Source organism: Gorilla gorilla, chromosome 10, assembly GCF_029281585.2.
Source record: "Gorilla gorilla gorilla isolate KB3781 chromosome 10, NHGRI_mGorGor1-v2.1_pri, whole genome shotgun sequence".
NCBI lineage: Eukaryota > Metazoa > Chordata > Mammalia > Primates > Hominidae > Gorilla > Gorilla gorilla.
Window position 1 is genome coordinate 140,802,855 of NC_073234.2, and position 24,230 is coordinate 140,827,084.

Sequence of the window (24,230 nt, forward strand, 5' to 3'; positions counted from 1 at the left end):
TAATGCTGACAAAGGCCTCCTTCTGGCTCCTGGCCTTCACGACCATGAAATCAGTAAGGGTTGTGATTATTCCCGCGGTACCCAGGTGGTAGTGAATTGTATCAGTTGTTAGGGCCACATTTTGACAGACCAGTAAGGAGTTTCTCTTCCTGGTGTTTTTCAAAGGCCTGGTGACCTGGTCACCTGGCCACCTGGCCCACTGGAAAGAGAGCTTTCCACACCTGGCTCTCTATGCCTGAGTTGTTTTGTGTGAATTAGAGGAGACTCAGCCTCAGAAATGTTGTGGGCCTGTACCCTAAGTGGGTCACCAATAGCCACAAGACTGGTAAGTTAGCTCCCAGACATGACTGGAGCTAACAGTGAAAGGGACTGATTTCTGAGTGTGTCCCATGTTGTAGCAGGTTCACATTGTACCATCTTGGGGTTCAGGGATTCATGTCCCACCAGTGCTGACTAAGGTCCATGTCCAGGAATGTTTTTTGTGTGCTAAGCACAGCAGTGACATCCACTCACTCAGTTTGGGTCACAGGTTCCCTGCCTGGATTCCCGGCACCCTGTGAGTTGCTTCATTCTAGGAGTAATATTATTAATCTCCTCCCCTCTCTTCCTGCCGAGGCTGTCTTTAGGGCTTCCTTGGAGCCATCTGCCATTGGTATTTTGAGTCAGAGCATCCTTTAGCCACAGAGCATCTGTCTGGTGCACCTTGTGTTCTCTCTGAACCTGAACTTGACTCTCTTCTTGGCTCATAAGGAGGGCAGTGATGAGAAGTTCTTTTCAGCTGGGCCTCATTGCTCCTTCCTCATTTCCTGCTCTCAGGGCCCACCTCGTTCTGTCCAGTGGTAAATACCTCTCTAGGAAATCGGCAGACTGAATAGGGCCTCATTTCACATTCAGAACTTGGGCCACACGGTCTACCTGCCAGTGGGAAAAAGAATGGTGTTACTATGTGAGATTTTGGGATTAAAGGGAAGAGTGTTAGCTTTTCAGTGTATTTCTCAGGACACAGTCCCGTGGCTTCATAAAATGCTCCTAAATTCAGATATTGTATTTTGTTGCAATCTGGTTTGAGGACAGAATAAGGCTCTGGTAGCTGATGTTTATGGCTTTCCATATACACTTTCAGACAAAATTTGTATTGCATTTTGCTTGAGTTATGGTGGGACAGGAGTGTAAACCTTACACTGCTATTTCAAATAAAATGGAGGCTTTGGCTACAATAAAGAAGAGAAGGTGCAGCTTTACATTTCTTGTAAATCAATTTTTGAGAGGTATAAAATACCTTCTTAAAAGATAAAGAAAACAATAAACCAATCTACAGTGAAAACAGAGCATATTAAAGTTTGCATTTATTTTAATTTCCTTTTCCTTATTTGTAAATAAATCAGAATTTAAGCCTTACGTTGGACTTCCCCTAAATTTTACGAGAAGTAAAATTCAAGCCACTCACTTCCAAGTCTGGTGTGCCTGCTTAGCCCAGCTGAAAGATATTGTCATGCTGCACAAGGCAGATGTTCCCTGCTGACGGTGTTCCTGTTGCCAAGTAATTCATGAGCAAATTCACCTGAATTTCACTTCCTGGTTTGGAGAGGGGAAGTAAACCAACGACAAAAAGCACTAATTTAAATTTCATCTGGAGAGGTGCTTCCGCATTGCTCGACATTGTCAAAATACAGATTGCCCCTTGGTGGCGGCAGCAGCTAAAACTTTAGATGAGGCTAATTCTTCAAAATCATTTCTCCCTCCTCTATCTTTTGATCCAAATCCTGCCAAGCCTGTATGGACATCATTCTGGAGGAAACCCAGGTCTATACTATGGAAGGGACTATATCGTGTGTTTAAATAGATTTGAGATAATTTAAAGGAAGTTATGAGGTCGTTTTCAATTAACATATTGTAAGTGTTTTCTCTTGACACTACAGATTTGTTGAAGTCATGGTTTTGATGGCAGTTTAATGTCGCACACATAGTGTGGCTTAAATCACTTAATCATTTCCCTAATGATGGGTTTTTGGGCTGCTTCCAGTGTGTTGCTGTTATAAATCATGCTTGCGATAAACATACTTGCACATTAATCTCCTTCCTGATCTCTTATTTCCTTAGAACAAATTCCTAGGTGAATTCCTGGGATGGGCATTTTTAAGGATCTTAATGCCCAATTTCTGAATTGCTTTCTGAATGTTAGCCGTGTCCTCCAGAGCTTCCGATTGGCTGAACATAGTCTCTAGTTCCTTGGGGGCAGAATTCATGACTGCATTGTCCCTGTAATATTTTTACATGCCACAATGCTGGAAAGATAATAAGTGAATAATAAGTATATTTAGATAAGTAATTGGAGGAATGAATAAGTAATTACCCTGCTGGAGTAATGAATCTAACAAGGGACTGGCCATGTTGATGACATTTGAGGAGACTTTGCTTTCTGAACGCCTTCTTAGAAAAACGATGCATCAGCCCCTACGTGGGCTGTATCTTTTTCACAATCTAGTTACAATTTTGTCACCCTCTAGAAAAGGAAAGCTCACCAAGGACAGCCCCAAACAGGCCAAAAAGTGTTTAAATCAATAGAAGCTATATTTTGCAGAATTTGTAATGGCTGCAGAAAAACACGCCACCAGGAGCCAGAGGGAATGGAGTGGGATTTCTCTGCTGTTTCCTCCTCTGGGATGCTGCATTTTAAGCACCACGGTCAGGTGCCATTTCTTCTTGCACTGGTTGGAAAACAGGACTCCAGTGGTGGAGGTTCATTTTAGGGCAAAAGAAAAAAAAATCTCTGTCTGCCCTTGGCCTGCTTTGCTGACCCGGGTTCCTGGTGGGCTGTCTTCACTTTGAAAAAGCTTGTTGGGTCTTTGCTGTCTGTGTTTTCCCATTTGAAAGAAACATGCTAAGAAACACACACACATGTATGTACTCATGTGTACATGTTTATGTATATGTGCTGTGTGTTTTAATTAACAAAATAATACATGGTTGTAACAAATTAAAAGAAAGTAGAAACATAAATGGTAAAAAGCAAAAACTTTCTCCTTTGGGTTCTATAGACACACAAACATAAATATATACATTTACATATACATATGTAGAATTTTAAAACTTTACCAAATAGGATCAAATATGACACATTTGATTTTTGTTTTTTTTACACTTTGTTTTTTTATCCTTAATGTCATATTGTGGCCATCTTTTCAAGTATGTTTATATAGCTCTACTGCATTTTAAGAAATAGTTTCATATTATTCCACTGTAAAATGTTTAGTTTCCTGTTGATCAACCTATTGAATATGGATTAAAATAATAATTGTGGGTGAATATTGACAGCACATTTCTGTGTGCCAGCATTGTTCTATGTGCTTTATTTTATTTTATTTTGTTTTTTCTTGAGACAGGGTTTTGTTCTGTCGCCCAGATTGGAGTGCAGTGGTGCAATCCCAGCTCACTGCAATCTCCGCCTCTTGGGTTCAAGATCCTCCTGCCTCAGCCTCCCAAGTAGTTGGGACTACGGCACATGCCACCATGCCTGGATAATTTTTGTGTGTTTTTTTTTGTAGAGACAGGATCTCACTGTTTTGCTCAGGCTGGTTTTGAACTCTTGGGGTCAAGCGACCCACCTGCCTTGGCTTCCCAACGTGCTGGGATTACAGGTGTGAGCCACCACACCTGGCGGTGCTTTGTACTTATTAATCCTTGCGGCAACCCAGTAAGGTAGAATTCATGTTTGTCCTCTTTATGTGAGGACATTTGTGGCACAGAGAGGCTAAGTAACTTGGTGAAGGTTGCTCAGTTAGGAAGTGGCAAAGCCAGGATTCAAATCCAGCCATCCGGCTCAGCACTTATGTTCTTAAGTTTGTTTGTTTGCAATTCTAAATGATGGTGTGGTGAACATCCTTGTAGATAGATAAGCCTGTGTGCATTCTCATTGGTATTTCGGAAGGAGAGATTTCTAGAAGTAGGAACACTGAGCGGTAGCTTCACTCTCTTTTCAATAACAATTATAGAGATGTCATCATGTCCACATAGATTGCACTTATAGAAGTGACACAGAGCAGCATGAGTATCAAAGTAATAAGGCACTAACATGTCACATACAATGGAGCAATGCCTGATTGGTAGACTTGGTAGGTACGCAGCCTTTTTTCTGTGGGGTAGATGAACGACGATGACCATGATCTTTTGAGTTTATGATTTCGCACAAGCAGCAGAAGCAATGTTTTCCCTTTAGAGAGATAACTGTTCACCCCCAAGACTATTGGATCAGTGGTAAATGGGGTTCCTCCCCGCTCTGTGCTGTCTTTTTGGGAAGATCCTGAAGACCATACTTTATATAATTACAGGGCTTTCACTGTGATGAGACCTGGGGGAGAAACAGTGGCCAGTGGGCGGTTTGTTGGGGAGGTGGGTGGAGACTGCACTGCATTTATTTCATTACATCTCAGAACACGGTTTTATTCTTTTGCTTTCCTTTCTCGTGCAGTGACAGAGAGTCGAGGGATTGTGGATAGCCTGCAGAAGTTTTCCTCGCTCCCTGCTTACCTCCCCACGAACTTGCACATCTCCAATGCAGAGGAGTCCTTTTTCCTTAAAGAAGCCAACCAAGACCTCACAAGGAACTCCAGTCTGCAGGCCCGGGTGGAGCCATTCTTCATCTACCGAGCCAGGACACCCCCTATTATCAATGCCAGCTATGGCCCATTTTCAGTGGAGAAGATAATCCCCCAGGAGCTCCTGTTGACATCTACAGCCTTTGGAAACATGGACAAATTTCCCTTCAACTGGAAATTGAAATCCCACATCCTTGACAGCTCCATCTACTCCAACAGACCCAAAGTGCAGACCTTGTTTTATGTCACTGGCATGGGCTGGGATGACAGCGACCTTACGGAAGATCTACCCTGTGTCAAGATGTTTGCTTTCCCTGAGGCCAGGGAAGTGGCAGCCAGCTGTCGGCTGCAAGGGGCCCCAGGGCTGTGTGTGGCTGAGCTGGAGCTGCTGCCCGAGTGGTTCAGCTCAGGCCTAGACCTGGAGCCAGAGGAGGAGATCCCAGCCCTGCTCGGGGGCACCGCGATGGAGCTCTTCTTCACACTCTACCCGGCTGACAAGGCTGGCCAGTGTCCTCTGGAGGAGGAAGGCAAGTGGGAGAACAATATCCACTCGGGCCTGGAGAGCCCCCAGCAAGCGTTTCCAGCCCGAGAGAGGATTGGGAGTGTGGTGGTCTACCCAACCCAAGATGATCTGAAGTGGTCCCTGGTGAGCTTGGACGAGAATGTGGTCATCTCAGTACCTCTGAATCTAGTCCGGGAAGGGGACACGGCCACCTTTTTGGTCTCTCTGACCAGTAGCTCTGTGGCAGACCAGTTCACTCTTAGGTAAGAGGCTTTGCCAGGTGGGATGGAACAGAAGCCAACTCTTAGTAATCAATGAATTGTCAATGAATAAAATGGGTGTTGATCATTTGCTGACTATTGTCAAAAATGAATACAGCTGGTCATTAAAGTGGTGAAAACAGATTTTATTCAGTAACTACGGACAGTAGGTAAAAGAGCTGAGCTTCATTACAATTTATGATTTGTGTGTTTTAAAGGGAGAATGAGGGATGGGGAAGAGTGGAGTCTCCACAGAGCCAGAGAAGCGACATAGTACAAAGGGTTGGGCAGTGTGAGTGCAATGAGGCCAGCTGCATCTGCTGGCTGGTGGTTATCAAAGTTAGGATTATATCTTCCCACAGAGGCTGTGAGACAGAGGCATTGTCTTTGCTGATGATTCTGTTTCAGAATAATGGCTCTCAGGTGCTTGGGAGGATGCTTCTTAGTTGCAAGAGACAGATGTTTACAATTGTAAGCCCTTTCTCATAAATGCTGTAGGAAAGGGAGGTCGGGGCGTATCATCAGGTGTGCATTGGCTGGAACAAACAGGAAATTTCCCTGGCCATGCTGAGCTTTCTTAAGCAGGTACTATAAGAGGTGCAAAAGTGATCCTAGGGAGCTAGCCTTATGCTGCTAGAAGCCGTATTAGAGTTTGGTGAAGTTTTTTAGTGCGGGGGTTTGGATGGAGTTGTCATGTGCTGAGAGTTCTGCAGTTCTCAGTATCCAGTGTAGTGAGAGATTCAAAACATGAAATAGAGACCCACACAAGACAATAGACCAGGGGTCAGAAAGCTTCTGGAAAGGGCCACATGGTGAAAAGACATCATGGGCCACGTAGACTCTCTGGTGATGTCTGAACTCTGCTGTTGCAGCATGCAAGCAGCCATAAATGAATGGGCGTGGCTGGGTTCCAATAAAACTTTAGTGACAAAAACAGAAGGTTGAATTTAGCCCAGGGGTCATGGCTTGCCAACCCCTGCAATATATGATCATGTTGAAGCTTGAGTAGTAGAGACCCTAAAGTCTACAGGAATTCACAGATGAGAGTTGTGTGTGTTGCAGTGGGCAGAGAATTTTTCATTTTGAGCTAGATCTTTAAGGATGAGTGGAATATGGGGGCAGAGAAAGAAACAGTTCAAAATTGGGGGAAACAAAGTCCAGCCAAGAGACTGAGACAACATAAGTATATTAAAGGCAAGAATTTAATATAAAGAACCATAAACTATATATAAAGAAATGTTAACTAGGTAATTAAAAAGTCAAGAAGGCAATACTGAGGTACTAGGGAAGAGGCAGCTGCAGAAAGCGGCTATCATCCCTCCAGCTGGGAGAATAAGGGAAGAAGTTAAAAGTTTCAAAAACGGAGCTTGGAGCAGGGACCCTTAGAGCAGCAACTAAAACCCCTGAGAAGAGAGCACAGCCTGTGCTGGTGTCACCAGGGCTAGGAGTCGTAAAACTGGTTTTTCAATAGTTGGAAATATTGCAAACTGGATTCATCTGCTATTATGGAAGTGAATTGCAGCTGCTGTCATGAAGCAGCAAGGCTGGGTGCCACTCATCAGAACAAGAAGCAAATAGGAAGCCAATGGAAAGAGGAGAAAATTCTTTCTCCCACCTTCCACCCGCCAGTCTCCCTCTAGCACCCCCTATTGACAGAACAAAACAAGGATCCTGCTGCCATCTATATTTTCTGAAGGCTCCCCCAAGTAAATCTGTTGTGAAACCAGGATTAAATACAACTGTTCTAGAACTCTGCATTCCAGACTGTGAGGTTCAAGTGCTTCTTCTTCAGGAAGGCTTTTAAGGCTCTCACGTGATAGTCTGGCCCTATCCCTGCCCTGTTTGATGTGTCAGGCAGAATCCTACAATGTTGCATATCAGTGGAAACCTTGTAAATGAATTCCAACTTCTAAATATACGAAAGAGCTTTCTAAGACAATTTCTTTCTCTGCAGTAAATAATTCTTTGTTAAAATGAGTCAGCAGCCTCTATCTGTATGATCAAGATTTGGTTTTAGGATCGCTAAAAGTAGGGGGCTTCTATGTGCTGGGGGGACAAGGCTGTCTTTTCCTAATTTTGCTCACAAAAATGGATATCAGTAGGAGACAGTGGTGGCTTTGCCATATACCAGCTGTGTGCCCTTCGGCGAGTCACTTAACGTCTCTGGACCTTAGTTTCCCCATTGGTATGATAGGGATAGTGATGAAATCTATCTCCTGGGGTGGTGGTAAAGATTAAATAATTTAATAAAGTTCTTAGAACAATGCCTGGCAAATTGTGAGTCCTCAGTGAATGTTAGCCTATTGTTGTTTCCCTGGCATTCAGGAACTGGGGATATAAATTCCAACATAAGTGAACCTTGCTTTACAGATGCAAAGAAGGAGAAATGGAGAATTCATTGTGAGTCTAGTGTGCTCCTTCCAATCCTGACTGAGGCTGATCATGCCTTTTTGGAGTTGTGCTTATTCAGATGCCCACCAACAGGATTCCAAGGCTCTGGCAGATCCCAAGTAGGTTTTGTAGCCTGGAAGAAGCCAAGATTCTATTTGGAGCCTCTTGATTTAGCCTTTGGCTGTTACTGATTCAAAACTTGGTGTGGACTGAGCCCTGTGCTAGTCACTCCACTGGAAGGGGTGGGGTGGTCTAAAACCAGTTCTTGGCTCTGATAGAAACTAGAGAAGCCTGAAATCCAACCCCACAGAGATTCTTTTAGTATAAGGCAGTGTCATATGCTTGCTGTAGACCAAGAATGGCCAAGGGATGGCTTCACTGCCTCTGTCTCTCAGCACTCCCTCTACCATGGCAGACATTACCAATCAACTGCAGCACTTCAGCACTCCCTCTGCCATGGCAGACATTACCAATCAACTGCAGCACTTCAGCACTCCCTCTGCCATGGAGGACATTGAGCCCACCCCTTCAGGCAGCCCCTATCACTGCTGTGGGGGGTTGGCACATAAGACTAAACTTATTTGCTACTCCTGATATAGAGATAATATTTTGGATAGGAAGTTAGAGGAAAAGGAGGGCAGATGGTCTGGTGGTCAGCGAAGCCTTGGAGTCTGTCTGGGAAAGGCATTTCAGGCCGGGCAGTGGCATACACAGCATTAGCTAACATTCATTGAGACTTAGAATGGTTCAGCCCATGTGTTAAGTCCATTACATGAATTAACTGATTAAACTCTGTCAACAGACAACTGAAAGAAGCAAGTGCTATTATTATTCCCATTTTTTTTGAGGCACAGAGAAGTCAAGTAGTGTGTCCAGGGTCACACAGGTAGGGAGTGGTTGGTGTGAACCCCTGTGATCTGACCCTAGAGCTTGTGCCCTTCATCCCCCACAGCTCACTGCCTCTAACAGACAAGGAAGGGCCCAGTCAGGCCAGAGCTAAGGGTTAATTTAGGGAAGAGGAGATTCATTTAGGAATGAGACTAGAAGAGGACTCAACATCCAGACTGTAGAAAGCCTTAGAGTATTATCTTCTTGGTAAGTAGAAACCCCTCAGGTATTTTTCTTTTTTCCCTAAGAAGTTAATTTTAGAGCTGAAATGGACTTTAATTCTGACTTGGCCTTGAAAAATCAAGCAATGAACTGTCAGCCTCCTGGAAATAGCATCCTTGGGGCCTTTGGAATTTGGACTGTGAGTCTGCAGCCCTCCAGCAGCCTCTTCCTTTAGGGAACCCACCAAGATTTTAGATTCTTGGCCTTTGGAGTTAAAGCGACAGGAGAGGGAGAGGACCAGAGGAGGCAGTTCAGCCAAAGGATGTTCTCAAATTCCCAAATCTTTGTTTAAACTTTAGTTGTGGGGACTTGATGCTTACTTAAAGGAAAAACATCTACTCAACAGTTTGTAAAACTGGTGGCGGTACCAAATTCAGCCCTTAGAGGTGTGCCTTATTTAGCCCACCTGGCATTCTTTAAAATATTTAAGAGAGTTCCCAATCTCTAACAACTGGGAGATTTTATATACCATTTTCTTTGAAAAATTTGAAGATTTAGCAAATTAGAACTAGCTGGTTGTAGTTCACCCCCTTTAGCTGCATCATAAACTGTCTAATTCACCCCCATCCCCACCACTCCCTTTTGTCTCACACCTGGCCCATTTCACTCAGATATGTCACCCATCTGGCTCCTGGGGGTATTTGAATTTTGAAACCCTGATTCAGTACTGGGATAAAAAAGGATGCAATGCTAAAAAGGGAGTTTAGATTTTCATCTATAAAGGCAGGCATTGCCAATTCATTACGCGTGTTTGTGGGAGTCAGAAGTGACCAGTGGGTGCATCACAGGGAGTGAAACCACCCTCCATTATCGCTGGCATTACGGAGTGAATTAGTTACTTCATGTAAAGCACTTACAAGAGTGCCTGGCACACTGTAGGCACACCAGTTCTCTTTTATGCTATAATTAATATGTGTTCATTGATACTGTTAATTCATACTTTTAAATTATCATGTGTACTGGTCCCAGGTTCTGCATTTACCCTTTCTATACATTCCCTCACTGTGTTATCACAGCCAGCATACAAGGTAAGTACTAGTCACGTCCATGTTATGGATATGGAAACTGCGACTCTGAGAGGTGAGCGGTTACCTGTCTGAGGTCATGTGTTGGGGAAATGGTGGAATTGGGGTGCAGGCCTGCGTGTGTGAGTTGAGAGCCCCCACTTTAAAACACTATTCTGGGCTCTTCTGCTTGTCTGGTTGGGGACTGATCTTTATTCACTACTAAAGCTCTCTGGGTCAGCATTTAGATTACTTATTAAGCTTTATTTGATGGCCAGAGAAAAATGCATTGAGATTGTGGAAATAAATGAAGACCACCCAAATGAGAACAAACAGAGGAATATTTACTCAGAGCTTACTGTGTCAGTGGGGGTTGGTCACCAGCACTTGCATTAGCAGAGACTCAAAGGCAGGCAGAGGAATGAGAAAGCTTCAGGTGTGCTTGGATTGGAGGGTTTTGGCCTGGAGGAGCTGAAGGCAGGATAGCTAGAAGCAGACATTTTATGTGATGGGCTTGGGAGCACATTTGGCTTTCTCTGGTTGGCCCGGAGTTGGAAGCAGAGGCAGAAAAGAGAAGAGCTGGGAGTCATTGACCAGGCTCTGACTATTCTAGGCTGATTGTTGCAGAGGTTGTGGTTTGACTTCCTGGCTGCTGCACGGTGGAAGAGCAGAGTTGTATTGTTATATGTTGTCTGGCCACTGTCCATTTGTATATTCAGTCTCTCGAAATAAGATACTTTTCTTAGGCCTAAGGAAATGTGTTATTTCCCAGCGTAACTGATTGTCTGTTTTAATCATGTCTCTTATGAATGAAATGTGACACATTTCATTCTGGCTTAGGTGAGGACCCAGATGAAAGCGTGAATGTGCACAAGATTTGCTGAGATCTAATTTCAGAGCTGGAGACACATGGAAAAGAAACAGATGTGTACCATTCCACGTGCCATGCTGCTATTTCAGACTGCACATTGTACAGGGGCCCGTTTGAACAAAAATTAAATCGGTGATTCTCTAATACCAAGATAGATTCTGTGCAGCATTAGCACGTACATCTCACCCATGCCTTGAAAAAACTCTTCAGCAAAGGGTCATCAAGTGGGGTTTGGAGGTGGCTGGGGGCTGGTGGCAGAGAAGTGCTAGGCTGGAGTTGGGGTAGGTCTTTGCTACACTTCCAGGAAAGTTTGAAATATTATGAAATTCTGCCCCCTCCAAATATCATATCTCTGGGGCTGAGAGAGGTCCTGGGAAGCTTTATCTCTGATTTATTAAAATAGGGTTTTCTCAGCTCACACAGAGAGCCTCCTGGGCTGACCTTTTCATCTGTTAGACAGTAGAGCCGAGTGGTTAAGAGTGTGAACTCTGAAGCCAGACTGTCTGGGTTTGAATCCTGACTCTGCCACATACCAGCTGTGTGACTTTGGGAAAGTTACTTAACTTCTCTGTGCCAGTTTCCCAATCTGTAAGTGGGGACAGTTTATGCTTTAAGTGACTATTTATGAAGTGTCAACTTTGTGGTCAGGTCAGACTCTTCCTCTAACTTGGAAGCCACCTTCCTCCTGGGTGTTCAGGCCAAACACCCAGTAACCACGATTGATTCTCCCTATTCTCTGACACTCCACAGCTGAGTCATCAGTAAATTCTAGAGTTCTTCCTCTGAAATATATAGACTCTATCTACCTCCACTGCTATGACCCAGGTCTAAGCCAGCATCCCCTCCTGGCTGGACATCTACAGGAGCCCCCTTGAGGTCTCCCTGCCTCCATTTTTGCCCCTGTAGTCTGTTCTGGAGTTAAGGCTCAGGCCGCCGTGTTGCCTACAAGGCCCTGCGTGGTCTGGACCTGTTATCTCCCATGACTTTTCCTCTCCCCACTCAGCAACAGCCATGCTGGCCCACCCCCTTTTTGGCCTTTAGGCATGCTCCCACCCAGGGCCTCTGCACCGGCTTCAATAACTCACCCTCAGCTTCCTACTTAATCCTGCACCCCCTGCCCCACTGGGCCTCTTGCCCTGTCCTAATTTTTTGACCTACTATATTTGTGTTAACGACATAAGATATCATTGTTTATTGTCTGCTTTTCCTGCTAGCAAGTCATCTCCATAAGGGCAGGGACCTTTGTCTCCTGTATTTTTGATGTATCTTGAGGATCTAGAACATTGTCTACCACATAGTAAGTGCTCAATAAATACTTGTTGAATGAATGAACGTATCCTAGGTATTGTGAGGCATTGTTCCCAGATAAAGGGAACAATGGCAATGAATGAATGAATCGTCAAGATTGTATGAATTCATGATATAAATAAGTAACAATTTGATAAATATTGAAAGTTAGGACGCATAGGGGATGCAATTCTGGCAAAAGTTTCCTCCTACCTGTAATGTGATTACTGATTCGTCACCTCTAATCAAACGATGGGCTATGCCAGTGTATCCTAAACTTGAGTAATTCATACACTGGCTTTGAGTTTTTTGGGTCATATCAGATACCATCATGTGCCACCTTCATAAGTTAAATCATGTACCCGTGCCTTCTGTGCAGTTTTTGTTTACTCTTTGTCTTTAAATCAAATCACTTTTTAAAACTCATATGAATGCATTTAAAAAGGAAACCTAACATCTGGTACCATAAATGGAAACCAATATTACTTGTTAACATGAAAGGGTATTATAAAAATAAATTAACATAAAATAGCAACAACAAAAAACAATGCCATTAAGTTCTAAGTAGGCACCATCACCTGCTGAAGGCCAGGGACCTGTGGCCTGGTCTCTGTAGAAGAAGAGGAGCATGTGCTATGGAGAGGCCAGGGCCACACTGAGTCACCACTGGAAGTCATCAGAGGCTTAAAGGAGACCTTGATGGGGTTGTTTGTCTCCCTCCAGGACTTGTTGTTATTAAGGCCACACCTGTGCATCAGAACCATCTGCAGACCCAGGACTCATGTCACGCCCTGGGAAACCTGGCTGATGTTGACTGTCTTATCCATGAGAAGACAATGCAGCCTTAGTTGCACCCCAGGCATTACCTGCTGGTTAGCCTCAGTCTCCCCCATCCCTGGGTTGGAGGCAGAAATCTGTTGGGTGCGTTCTCCCGGTGCCCTGGAGGCTGCCAGCTCTATGTAGTGGTCTTTGATTGTACAACTGTTTTGTGGTCGCCTATTATATGTGGCATATCTTTGGTTTGCCTTCTAATTTCCTTGTTTTTTTTTTTAAATCAAGCACCCATGCTCCCATCCCTAATCAAATTCACACTCTCTATGGGGGGAGACAGCAAACACACAAATAAGTAGAAATACACACAATTGAAAGCCATGCTAAGAGCCATGAAGGAAACCACAGTATGTAAGACATTTTCATTTTGTTTTACTTCTTTTAAAATTTTTTAGCTTTTTATTTTGGAATCCTTTTAGACTTATGGAAAAGTCTAAAACTTCTGTTTCCCTTAATGCTAATATCTTATGTAACCACAATACAAATATCAAAACTAGGACATTAATGTTGGTATATTGTCATTTAACAGACATTCTTAAAAATCGCCAGCTGTCCCACTGGTATCCTTTTTCTGCTCCAGGAACCCCACAGCACAGGGTTGTTATATCTTGCTTGTCTCCTTCATTCTGTTTTTTTACACTTCTTTTTATATTTTTTTCTATGACTTTAACACTTTTAAAGACTGCTGGCCAGTTATTTTTGAGAAAGTTCCTCAATTTGGGTCTGTCTGGTGTTTTCTCATGATTGGATTGAGGATGTACCTGTTTGGCCAGAATACCAGTGAAGTGCTCTGTCCTCCTCAGTGCACCATATCAGGAGGTAACTGATGTGTCTTCTCAGCAGTGATGGTTAAGTTGGTGTCTGCCCCATTTCTCCACTGTAAAGTTGCTGTTTCCCCCTTTGTAGTTAGTAATAATAACACCTGGGAAGATTGTTTGAGATTACACATTCATCTTGTTTTGCATCATCCTTTTGCTTATAACTTTTGGCATCCATTGACGATTCTTGTCTCAAATGCAGTAATTTCTAAGTGAATGACTTAGAAGTGAATATTGTAGAAGAATCTTGGCTCTTCCTGATCACTTCTTATTTGAATTTATTTTGTGAGGCAAAGGAGCAAACATAAAAGCCATGTTTGCTCATTTCTACTTGCCAGCATAATTTCACAAAACTCCTGACTCCCTAATGATGTGCAGCTCTCCGGAAGGGTGCTTTAAAGACAAAACAGGATCGAGCACGTGGCCCCCACATCTCTTGCTTGAATCACTGCATTTCTTAATAGATAAATGATCCTAGTTCTTGCCTTTTCCTGCACATAAGATAATACCTGACTGGGTGAATGTTTATGCTTCTACAATCTATAACCAGATGTGCTTAGTAATCTCTAACCAGATGTGTTCCTACACCCAATACAATTAATAAAAATTATGCAAATATATATTGCGATTTTATTAGTTATGTTTTTTCCAATCTATAGTATACTTTAGCACTGTTAAATATGTACCATTATATGTAATCTATAATATTCTTATAACAATCCTGTTAAGATGTTATATTGGCTACAAAAAAGACAATGTCAAAAAAAATCCCAGATCATATTAGTAAAAAAAAAGATATGATCCAAATAGTATTTTCTGATAAATAGACAAATATACACTCTGGGCTCAGTGCTCATTCCTTATGGTTACAACTAAAGACCATGAGCTTCCTAAAAAAGTAGCCTCCCTAACTACATGAGACAATCAACACTGATTTTATAAATACCAGCCAGTTGATTTATGAACAAAAGCGAAAACTTGTAAGAAAAATAACAAATGTAAAAAGCCGTGTTTGGTCATTTCTACTTGCCAGCAGAAGTTCACGAAACTCCCGACCCTGTGATGACTTACAACTTTTGGGAAAAATACTTTAAAAACAAAACAAGGCCAGGTGCAGTGGTTCACGCCTGTAATCCCAGCACTTTGGGAGGCCGAGGCAGGCGGATCCTGAGGTCAAGAGATTGAGACCATCCTGGCCAACATGGTGAAACCCCGTCTCTACTAAAGATACAAAAATTAGCTGGGCGTGGTGGCACGTGCCTGTAGTCCCAGCTACTTGGGAGGCTGAGGCAGGAGAATCACTTGAACCCAGGAGGTGGAGGTTGCAGTGAGCTGAGATCGTGCCACTGTACACCAGCCTGGCGACAGAGCAAGTCTCCATCTCAAAACAAAACAAAACAAAATAGAACACATGGCCCCCACATCTCTTGCCTGAGTCACTACATTTTTTAACAGATAAATAATCCTAGTTCTTGTCTTTTCCTACATGTAAGATAACGTCTGACAAAGGGATTTTACTTCTGCAATCTATAACCAGACAAACTTTAATAATCTATAACCCGATTTACTCTTACACCCCAAACCTTGATGTAATTTTACACACATTGAACCTCTACAATCTATATATAAGTTATAAAGTAAAACACTGTTTCAAAACAGTCTGAAACAACCTCTCTAAGAGACTGCTCCTAGACAATGGTCTACAATAAGACTGTACATGAAACTAATTTTAATTCCTTAAAAACTTAATTTTTTTCTTTAGTCAACAATATGAAGAGGTGAACTGGTAGCAATTAGACATCACATTAGACATCGTTAGACTTTTACTGCCTGGTGCTGAAATGAAGGAAGGTGGTCTGTGTGCTCAGGGGGTCTGGAAGGCTTTGAGGAAACAGACATTCTTGACCTGGAGCATTAACTAGCAATGCAAGGTATGGCGTAAGTACCTGAGGAAGTGCTGTGGGTAGGAAGTGACATCAGGTTAAGGTCATTAGTGCAGTCCACGGGGGTAAGTCAGGGCAGGCCTCCTGGAGGAGGAGGCTGTGGATGATGGGCAGGTTTTGGATCAATTAAGGGAAAATAGGAGACGGTGTGTGGGTAGGGCAGTATGATCAAAGAATCTGGTATGCCCAGGAAGCTCTCGAGAGGCAAGTTTTCTGAGTGATTAGAATCAGTGAGGCTTGGGGTCAAATCTCAACTCCCCTCCTTACTGTCTATGTGACTTTGCACATGTCACTCCACCTCTCTGAGCCTTGCCTTCCTCTCCTGTACAGTGAGAGTAGTAATAGCACCAGTCTTTTGGGCTGTGAAGAGTAAATGAGATAAGGAAGCTACCAAGCCTAGCGCCTGGGAGCAATTTGACTGTGATGCTTGGTGCCAGTCTTAGTGGTGTCTAAGTGGATTCTGGAAGCTGCCTCAAAGACACACTACAGGGACATGCCCGCTGCCCAGCCCACCCTCAGCAGTGGCTCCCACCCCCTATGCACCTGTCACATGCAGGGCTTCCTATGAGGTTCTTATGTACGTTGTCATCACTCATCCTCAGGACAGCTCTGGAAATGACTGGTTCCTCCATTTAGAGATGAAGAAACAGGCTCAGAAATGCTAAGTCACTTGCCCAAGGGTCACACAGCCAGAAAGTGACAGAACCAGGACCCTAACCCAGATCGGCCCACTTCAAAGCTCATGTCTCTCTCATGATCCCCCATTTCAAAGGTTAATAATCTTAATGCTTAGTTTTTACATTAAAAAAACCAGCCAGCTATTTGAGGAACAGTCCCCATGTGGCAACAAAAATTCGGGCTTTATTAGTCTCTTTTCCCAAATAAAACTCAGATTTCCCTTGAGGAAAGTGTGCAGAGACACAGATGCTCTGAAATCTGCAACCTTGGAGCCCAGATCAAGTCGAGAGCTAAGAGCTTAGATTTTGGTAGAGCTTGGAAATGAGGACAGGTGAGTGTTTCCCAAGCCAACTGTCACCTGCACATTGTGCTTAGCTGACACTAGTTCCAAATGTTATCTGCTGCATTTAGGGAGCCTGTTTCCGTTAATAAGAACATGGTGCTTACCCCCCAAATCTGCCTTGTTTTCTCTCCCAATTGCATTGGAGTCTGTGAGCTCTGATGGAGGCTGGTAAGAAGTGAGTGTAAATTTCAGATGCTTGAAGAGCCTGTGCACAAAAGTAGATTTTTACCTGAGCTGATTACTTTATCTCAGATCACAACTTTGGAAAATTGTAGTATACCTAGATTATGGTGGTGGCCAATATCTTAGTGAACACTTAGTTTGTACCAAGCCACACTTAGATATGCCATGGCCTTAGCCCCTGCAGTCATGCTAGGAGGCTGGAATGATTGTTTTTAAGCCTGTTTTACAGATGAAGAAACAGAACCTCTGCCTCTGCCTGCCTGCACCTGCTCCCAGGTGTGCAGTGTTTGTTGGTAGGGCTACTTGTCTGCAAGTGGCTGGGGCATGACCTTGGCTGACCTTGACACCCAGCATCAAGACCCTTCTTTCCTTCTCCTGCTCAGTGCTTCCCTGTACCTGGGTGCTGACTCCCCGACTGACATGCTTGCAGAACAAGGCTCTATCACACCCTGATACTGAGTTCTCATTCTTCAATTATGCTCTCCTTGTACTTACATTTTGTTTCTTTTAGAAAGTCTATCCCAGTAATTTTATTTCAAATGACCTGGAATATTGTTTTTTAAAAAAGAAACCCCAAGGAGTTTTATACATGCCCTGGATAAGGTATATTTCTTAACGTGGTAAAAAAACAGTTGACATGAAATCGACCCTATTAACACATCTTCAAGTGTACAGTAGAGTAGTGTTAACTACATGCGCACTATTGGATAGTAGATTTCTAGAACTTGTTCATCTTGCAGGACTGAAACTACACTCACCACATAGCAATGTCCCATTTCTCCCTGCCCCTTGGCTCCTGGTAGCCACCATTCTACTCTGTACGTCTGTGAGTTGAGTTTGAGTCCTTTAGGTACCTCGTAGAATGGAAACCATGCAGTATTTGTCCTTCTATAATTGGCTTATTCATCTATGACTTTTTAAAACTTAACTTTAAAATACACAAGTAATACTGTGAAACAATAATCTGCAACAATACAGACAAGGCCAGCGTCCATGTTGACAACCCCCTTCCAGTCCTGATTGCTTCCAAGGGGTAACCAACCCATTTACAGTTTAGTGTTGAACCCTAAAGAGCACTTTCTCATGCCCCATTCTTTGTATCTGCTCGAAGAGCTCTATGGTAAGTTAATTAGTCATTCTCCCATCAGTGGGCATTAGTTTGCCTCCAGTTTTTCACTGGCACCTCAAGCAGTGCTGCAGGGGACATCCTTGCCTGCCATGTTGAACACAAACAAGGATTTCTCTGGGGTCGAGGCAGCAGGGTAGAGTGGCTCAGAGCTTGGAGCCTGGAGCCAGTTTGCTGGCTCAAATCCTAACTTTACCATCTATAAAGTACCAGTTTTAAACTTAAGTGTAAATAAAGTTAAAAAATGAAGTCTCAATTGAACAAGGGTCCCCAGAGTTGCCAGCCCCAGGATGTTTCACCATCCCTTACTGATCCCCGCAACCCTGCCCATACCTCTGTGAATAGTCCCTTTGTGAGACCTTCTGAAGCCCTGATGGGTACAGTGGTGTGTTAGCACAGCGGTAAAGAAGGAAGCTGCCTGGATCCAGCCTAAACCACCTTTATGGCTTTGCATGATGTTTCCCAGGCTGAGAGTGAAGGTCTAGGGGCAAGCAGTGTGGGGTCTGCCTCTCCGTTGGAAATTTAACCCTATGAGATAGAGCTGGCAGTTTTCAGTGCCTAGTAGTGTTCTTTGGGCCTGAGTGAAATAGGGTTGGTGGCAACCCTAGGACTTTCTATTCCTTGTGTTTCAGACTCAGAATATTGAGTGTGTGTGTGGCAGGCACTTTGCTATGTGCTTTTTATCCATCCATCTTATGTACTTCTTTTCAATGATCTTCAGAGGTAGCAGAATGAGCATCCTTACCTGTTACATGAGGAAACTGAGGCTTAGAAAGATAAGTGACTTCCTCAAATCCACAAAACCAAGAAGCTAGGGTTTGGACTCAGGTCTTTCCATGCCCAGAATCTGAGCATCTCACTACTATGCTAGGCTCAGAGAGGCCACATCTTGAGATGGTTTAATAGAAATATTCATTAGAGGAAAGTGGATAAATGAATAGCTACATATTTATATGGATGAATGCTCTACAGATATGAAAATAAATTCATGTCTCCATTCTTGGATAAATCCCCAAGATTTGAGGCTAAGTGGAAGAACAAAGCAAATTATTAGCTTATACCTACAGTAGCATACAGTTTAAAACATGCAATATATTAATTATTCTATTTGTTGTATATAAACACATTCCTGTTTGGTCAATGTATATATGTGGACATCATAAACACCAATCAAGGGACTGGTTATCTCTGGGGAAGGACAAAGGTTGAAGGGTATCTAGGGAACTTCAACTGTATCTGCATGTTTTATCTGTTAATCTAGTTGGTGGGAGACATGGGTTTTCATTTTATTCCTCTCCATACTCTTTTACATATTGGAAATATTTTATATTTTCCCATATTTTATTTTGAAAAATTTTAAACATGACAAAGTTAAAAGAAATGTATTGTGAGAATCCATATACCCACCACTTAGATTCTACCATTAATATTTTACTGTTCTTACTTTACTACATGTCTATCAATCCATCTCTTCATCCATCAATCCATCTTATTTTCTGATGTGTTTAAAAGTAGTTTGCAGACATTTGTTCACTTCCTTATAAATAGCTCAGTATGTACATTATTAGCTAGGATTTGATATTCATGTGATTTTGACTGGAATTATATTGACTATAGAGATCAATTTATGGAGAATTACCATTGTAACAATGTTGGGTCTTCTGATATAAGAACATGGTATATTTCCTCATTTATTTACATCTCCTTTGATTATCTTCAGCTATGGTTTGTAGTTTTCATTGTACAGATCTTGCACATCCCTTGTTAACTTTATTTCTTAGTATTTTATTTTTTAATATTATAAATTGACTTGATTTTATTTTCATTTTAAGATGTTTTGTTGATAGGATATAGTAATACAGTTGATTTTTTTGTGTGTACTGAGGTTGTATCCTGTAACCTTGCCAAATTCACTTATCTGTATCTTTATACTTAAAATGTGCCTCTTGTAGATAGCATACACTTGTGTCTTGTATTTTTTATCTGTTTTGATAATCTGTATTTTAATTAGTATGCTTATTCCATTAATATTTAATATGTAATTTCATTAATGTGCTAGTCTATTAATATTTAATGTAATTACTAATGTTACTAGATTTGGGGTTACCACTTTATTATTTGGTTTCTCTTTTTCTTTTTGTTTGGTATTCCTCTGTTCTTCTTTTCCTGCTTGTTTTTTGGGCATTATTTGCATACTTTTAAGAATTCTAGTTTAACTTTTATATAGGCTTTTTAGCTGCACTTTCTTGCATTATATTTTTAGTAGTTGCTTCAGAAATTACCATATGCATGCTTAACTTTTCACAGTCTATTTTGAGATAGACTTTCCATAAAATGTAGATAGTAGGTCCACTTAACCATCCCATGTCCTTTATGTTAAAGTTACTTTGTATAATTACATAGATATATGTTAAAAACTCTCGAAGAGAATATTATAACTTTTACTTTAAATAGTTATATGTATTATAAAGACATTAGGAAGAAAAAGCAATAGTAGCCTTTTGCATTTATCCAGATTTTGCCATTTCTCATGTTCTTCATTCCTTTCTGGGGATCTAAGTTTTCATTTGTTGTTATTTCCCTTCAGCATGTATGACTTCTCTTGGCGATTTTTTGAAGTACATATTTACTGGCAATAAATTCCTTTAGTCTCTTTTATCTGAAAATCCTTTATTTCATTTTTATTCCAGAAGAATTTTTTTTGCTATTTGTAGAGTTCTGAGTTGGCAGTTTTTTTCTTTCAGCATTTTAAAGATATTGTTCTACTTGATTTAAAAATTATATTATTGTTGTACATATTTTTGGGCACATGTGATATTTTGATACATGTATAAAATGTGTAATTATCAAATCAGGGTAATTGGCATATCCATCACCTCAAACATTTTTCCTTGTGTTGGGAACATTAGAATTCTTCTCTTCTAGCTATTTGGAAATATATAATAAATTATTGTTAACTATAATTTCCCTACTGTACTATTGAATACTAAAACTACTTCCTTCCATCTACTGTATTTTTGTATCCGTTAATCAACTTCTCCTCCCTCTCCTTCCCACTTCCCTTCCCAGCCTCTGGGAACCTTCATTCTACTCTCTACCTCCAAGAGGCCCACTTTCTTTTTTTTTAAGCTGTCACATGTTAGTGAGAACATGTGATATTTGTCTTTCTGTGCCTGGCTTATTTAACACTTAACATAATGGCTTCCAGTTCCACCCACGTTGCTGCAAATGACAGGATTTGATTCTTTTTATGGCTGAATAATATTGCTCTGTGTGTGTGTGTGTGTGTGTGTGTGTGTACACAGCACATTTTCTTTATTTGTTCATCCATTGATGGACACTTAGGTTGATTCCATATTGTGGCTACTGTGAATAGTGCTGCAGTAAACGCGGGAGTGCAGATATCTCTTTGATGTGATGATTACCCACCAACAATGTACGAGTGTTCCTCTTTCTCAGCATCCTCACCAGCATTTGTTATTTTTTTATTGTCTTTTTGATAGTGCCATTTTAACTGGGATGAGATGGTGAGATGTTTTGATTCACTTGCTTTTGACCCCTGTAATTTCTGATAAGAAGTCAGCCATTAATGAATCAGTCACCTGTAGGTGATGTGTTGCCGTTCTTTTGCTGCTTTTAAGATTTGCTCATCATCTTTGCCTTTCAACGGTTTAGCTACAATGTGCAGAGGTATGGACTTTTAAATGTTTATCCTGCCTTGGGTTTGTTGTGTAGTTAAATTTGTACATTTATGTCTTTTATCAAATTTGGGAGAGTTTCAGTCATTATTTATTAAAATATTCATTTCTGCCTAATTTCCTTACTCGTCTGCATCTGGAATGTCAATTACACATATACTAGACTATCTATTATTATCTAACAGGCCTCTGAGTCTCTGTTCATTTTCTTCAGTCTTTTTTCTCACTCATTTTACATTGACTAATTCTATTGATTTATCTTCAAATTCATTGATTCTTTCTCCTGTCATCTTTATTTGGGTATTAAGTCCACCAGTGCAATTTTACTTTTAGCTATTGTAGTTTTCGGTCTAGACTTTCCATTTTGTTCTTTTATTGTCATTTTTATTTGTTTGCTGAGTTTTCATGGCTTCTTATTCATTAAGAGCGTATTTTCTTTTACATCACTGATGACAGTTGTAATTGGCAACTTTAAAATGCTCTTCTGATAATTCTAACATCTGGGTCATCCTCAGGTTGGTTTCAGTTGATAGTCTTTTCACTCTGGAATGGGTCTCATTTTTAAAAATCTTCATATTTTGGACAATTTTTTTATTGTATCTTGAATATTATGAATGCTAAGTTGTGAAGACTCTGGATTCTTATTTTTGATTTTCCAGTAAGTGTTGTTTCTTTTGTTTCAGCAGGCAATTAATTTTGTTGTAGTCAAACTGCAGATCTCTTTCTTGGATCATAAGTACAATCTCAATATGGATCTTTTATCTTTAGCTGACATGCTTTGAGACTGATCTGCATATACAAGATTCAATATTCAACCAGAGATATTGACAGGTAGAATTTGAGCATTCTCTCTTTCTCTTCCATGACTCTCTCATCTCTCTTTAGCTGCCATCTTGGACTCAGTCCTGTGGTTCCCTACCTCCCAATCCCAACTGCATTTTTTCCAGGTTGATGCTCTCTCTGCATCCTACAATAATAACTGCATTATTCTCCAGGCTAAATGTGACAAAAATGGGGGAAATTCTTCCTCAGAGTGGGTCTTCCTCTGAGTATGGACTCCCCTCCATGATCTTCCTGTTTCTGTTTACTCTCTAGTGCCTTTGGATAGCTACTTTAAAAATTATGTCTAGAGTTTACGTAGGACCAACTCTAGTATCTCACTCAACCATTACCAGAAATAGATTTAGTTCATTTATATTTAATGTAATTATTGATGTGGTTGGAATTAGGTCTGCTATTTTTTATTTTTCTCATCTTAGTTTTTTTCCTTTATTCCTTCTTTCTTGATTAATCTATTGTGTTATCAAATATTAGTATTTGATTTTAATTAATCTGTTGGCTTTTTAGCTATATCTCTTTGCATGTTTAAGTGATTGCTCTGGGGATCATAATATATATCTTTAAATTTATCATCATCTAATTAGAATTGACATGTTATTTCTCTAGGTAAGTATAGTTACTTTACCGCAGTATAGTCCATTCTCCACATCTTTGTGCTATTTTCATATATTTGATATCTATATATGTTTTGTTTTGGCACTTTTAAGATGACAGGTATTTTGTAGATGGTCTCTTAATTTGGGTTTGTCTGCTGTCTCCTCATGATTAGATTCAGGTTATGCATCTGTTGCATTAATGCCACAGAAATGATACTGTGTTCTCGTTGCATCCTATGAGGTTGTACATAATTTTAATTTGTCTCATTACTGTTGAGGTTCACTTTAATTACATAATTAAGGTGGTATCTGCCAGTATTTTCAACGTGAAGTTACTGCTTTTCTCTTTGCCGTTAATAAGAATTTTGTGGGGAGTCACTATGTGATATTATGTACACATTCCACCCCTCATCAAATTTTTATTTATTCATTGTTTAATTTACATTTGTATGGAGTCATGATTTCCTTTTTTGCATGGATTTGCCCAGTGGGAGGCAGCAGTGGAAGACTAGGATGGGAAAAGGTAGAGAAAGTAGAGAACTTGCCTCTTGCTCTGCTTCCTGATATGTCTCTGTCAGAGGTTGCGTGTCCTCCATAGCTTTGTTCCTGTAGGACACATGCTCCTCAGGAATAGACCCTGCCAGGAATTTAGCTCCCACTGGATGGTCCTAGTTCCTGGGCTTTTAGGTAACAACATCTCTTCCCTGTGTCTTGCTTGGAAATACAATTTTTTTTTTACGTTCAATTTGTTCCATGACAGGAATAAAACGTGTGAGGTGTTGTTCCTGTCATGATTTTTTAAAATTATACTTTAAGTTCTATGGTACATGTGCACAACGTGCAGGTTTGTTACATATGTAAACATGTGCCATGTTGGTGTGCTGCATTCATTAACTCGTCATTTACATTAGGTATATCTCCTAATGCTATCCCTCCCCCCTCCCCCGACCCCATGACAGGCCCTGGTGTGTGATGTTCCCCACCCTGTGTCCAAGTGTTCTCATTGTTCAGTTCCCACCTATGAGTGAGAACATGTGGTGTTTCATTTTCTGTACTTGCGATAGTTTGCTGAGAATGATGGTTTCCAGCTTCATCTGTGTCCCTACAAAGGACATGAACTCATCCTTTTTTATGGCTGCATAGTACTCCATGGT

General features: G+C 41.3%; 1 protein-coding gene across 4 annotated transcripts in view; it reads left to right on the forward strand.

Annotated features, from left to right (window-relative positions):
- TMEM132B (transmembrane protein 132B) overlaps positions 1–24,230 on the forward strand; it is a 507,362-nt gene that overhangs the window by 193,138 nt on the left and 289,994 nt on the right. For all 4 annotated transcript variants that reach the window (XM_055358386.1, XM_063694489.1, XM_019039332.2 and 1 more), the window contains one exon: positions 4,469–5,360. In XM_055358386.1, the coding sequence (XP_055214361.1) occupies positions 4,469–5,360 (892 nt within the window). The remainder of the gene's footprint in view (positions 1–4,468; positions 5,361–24,230) is intronic.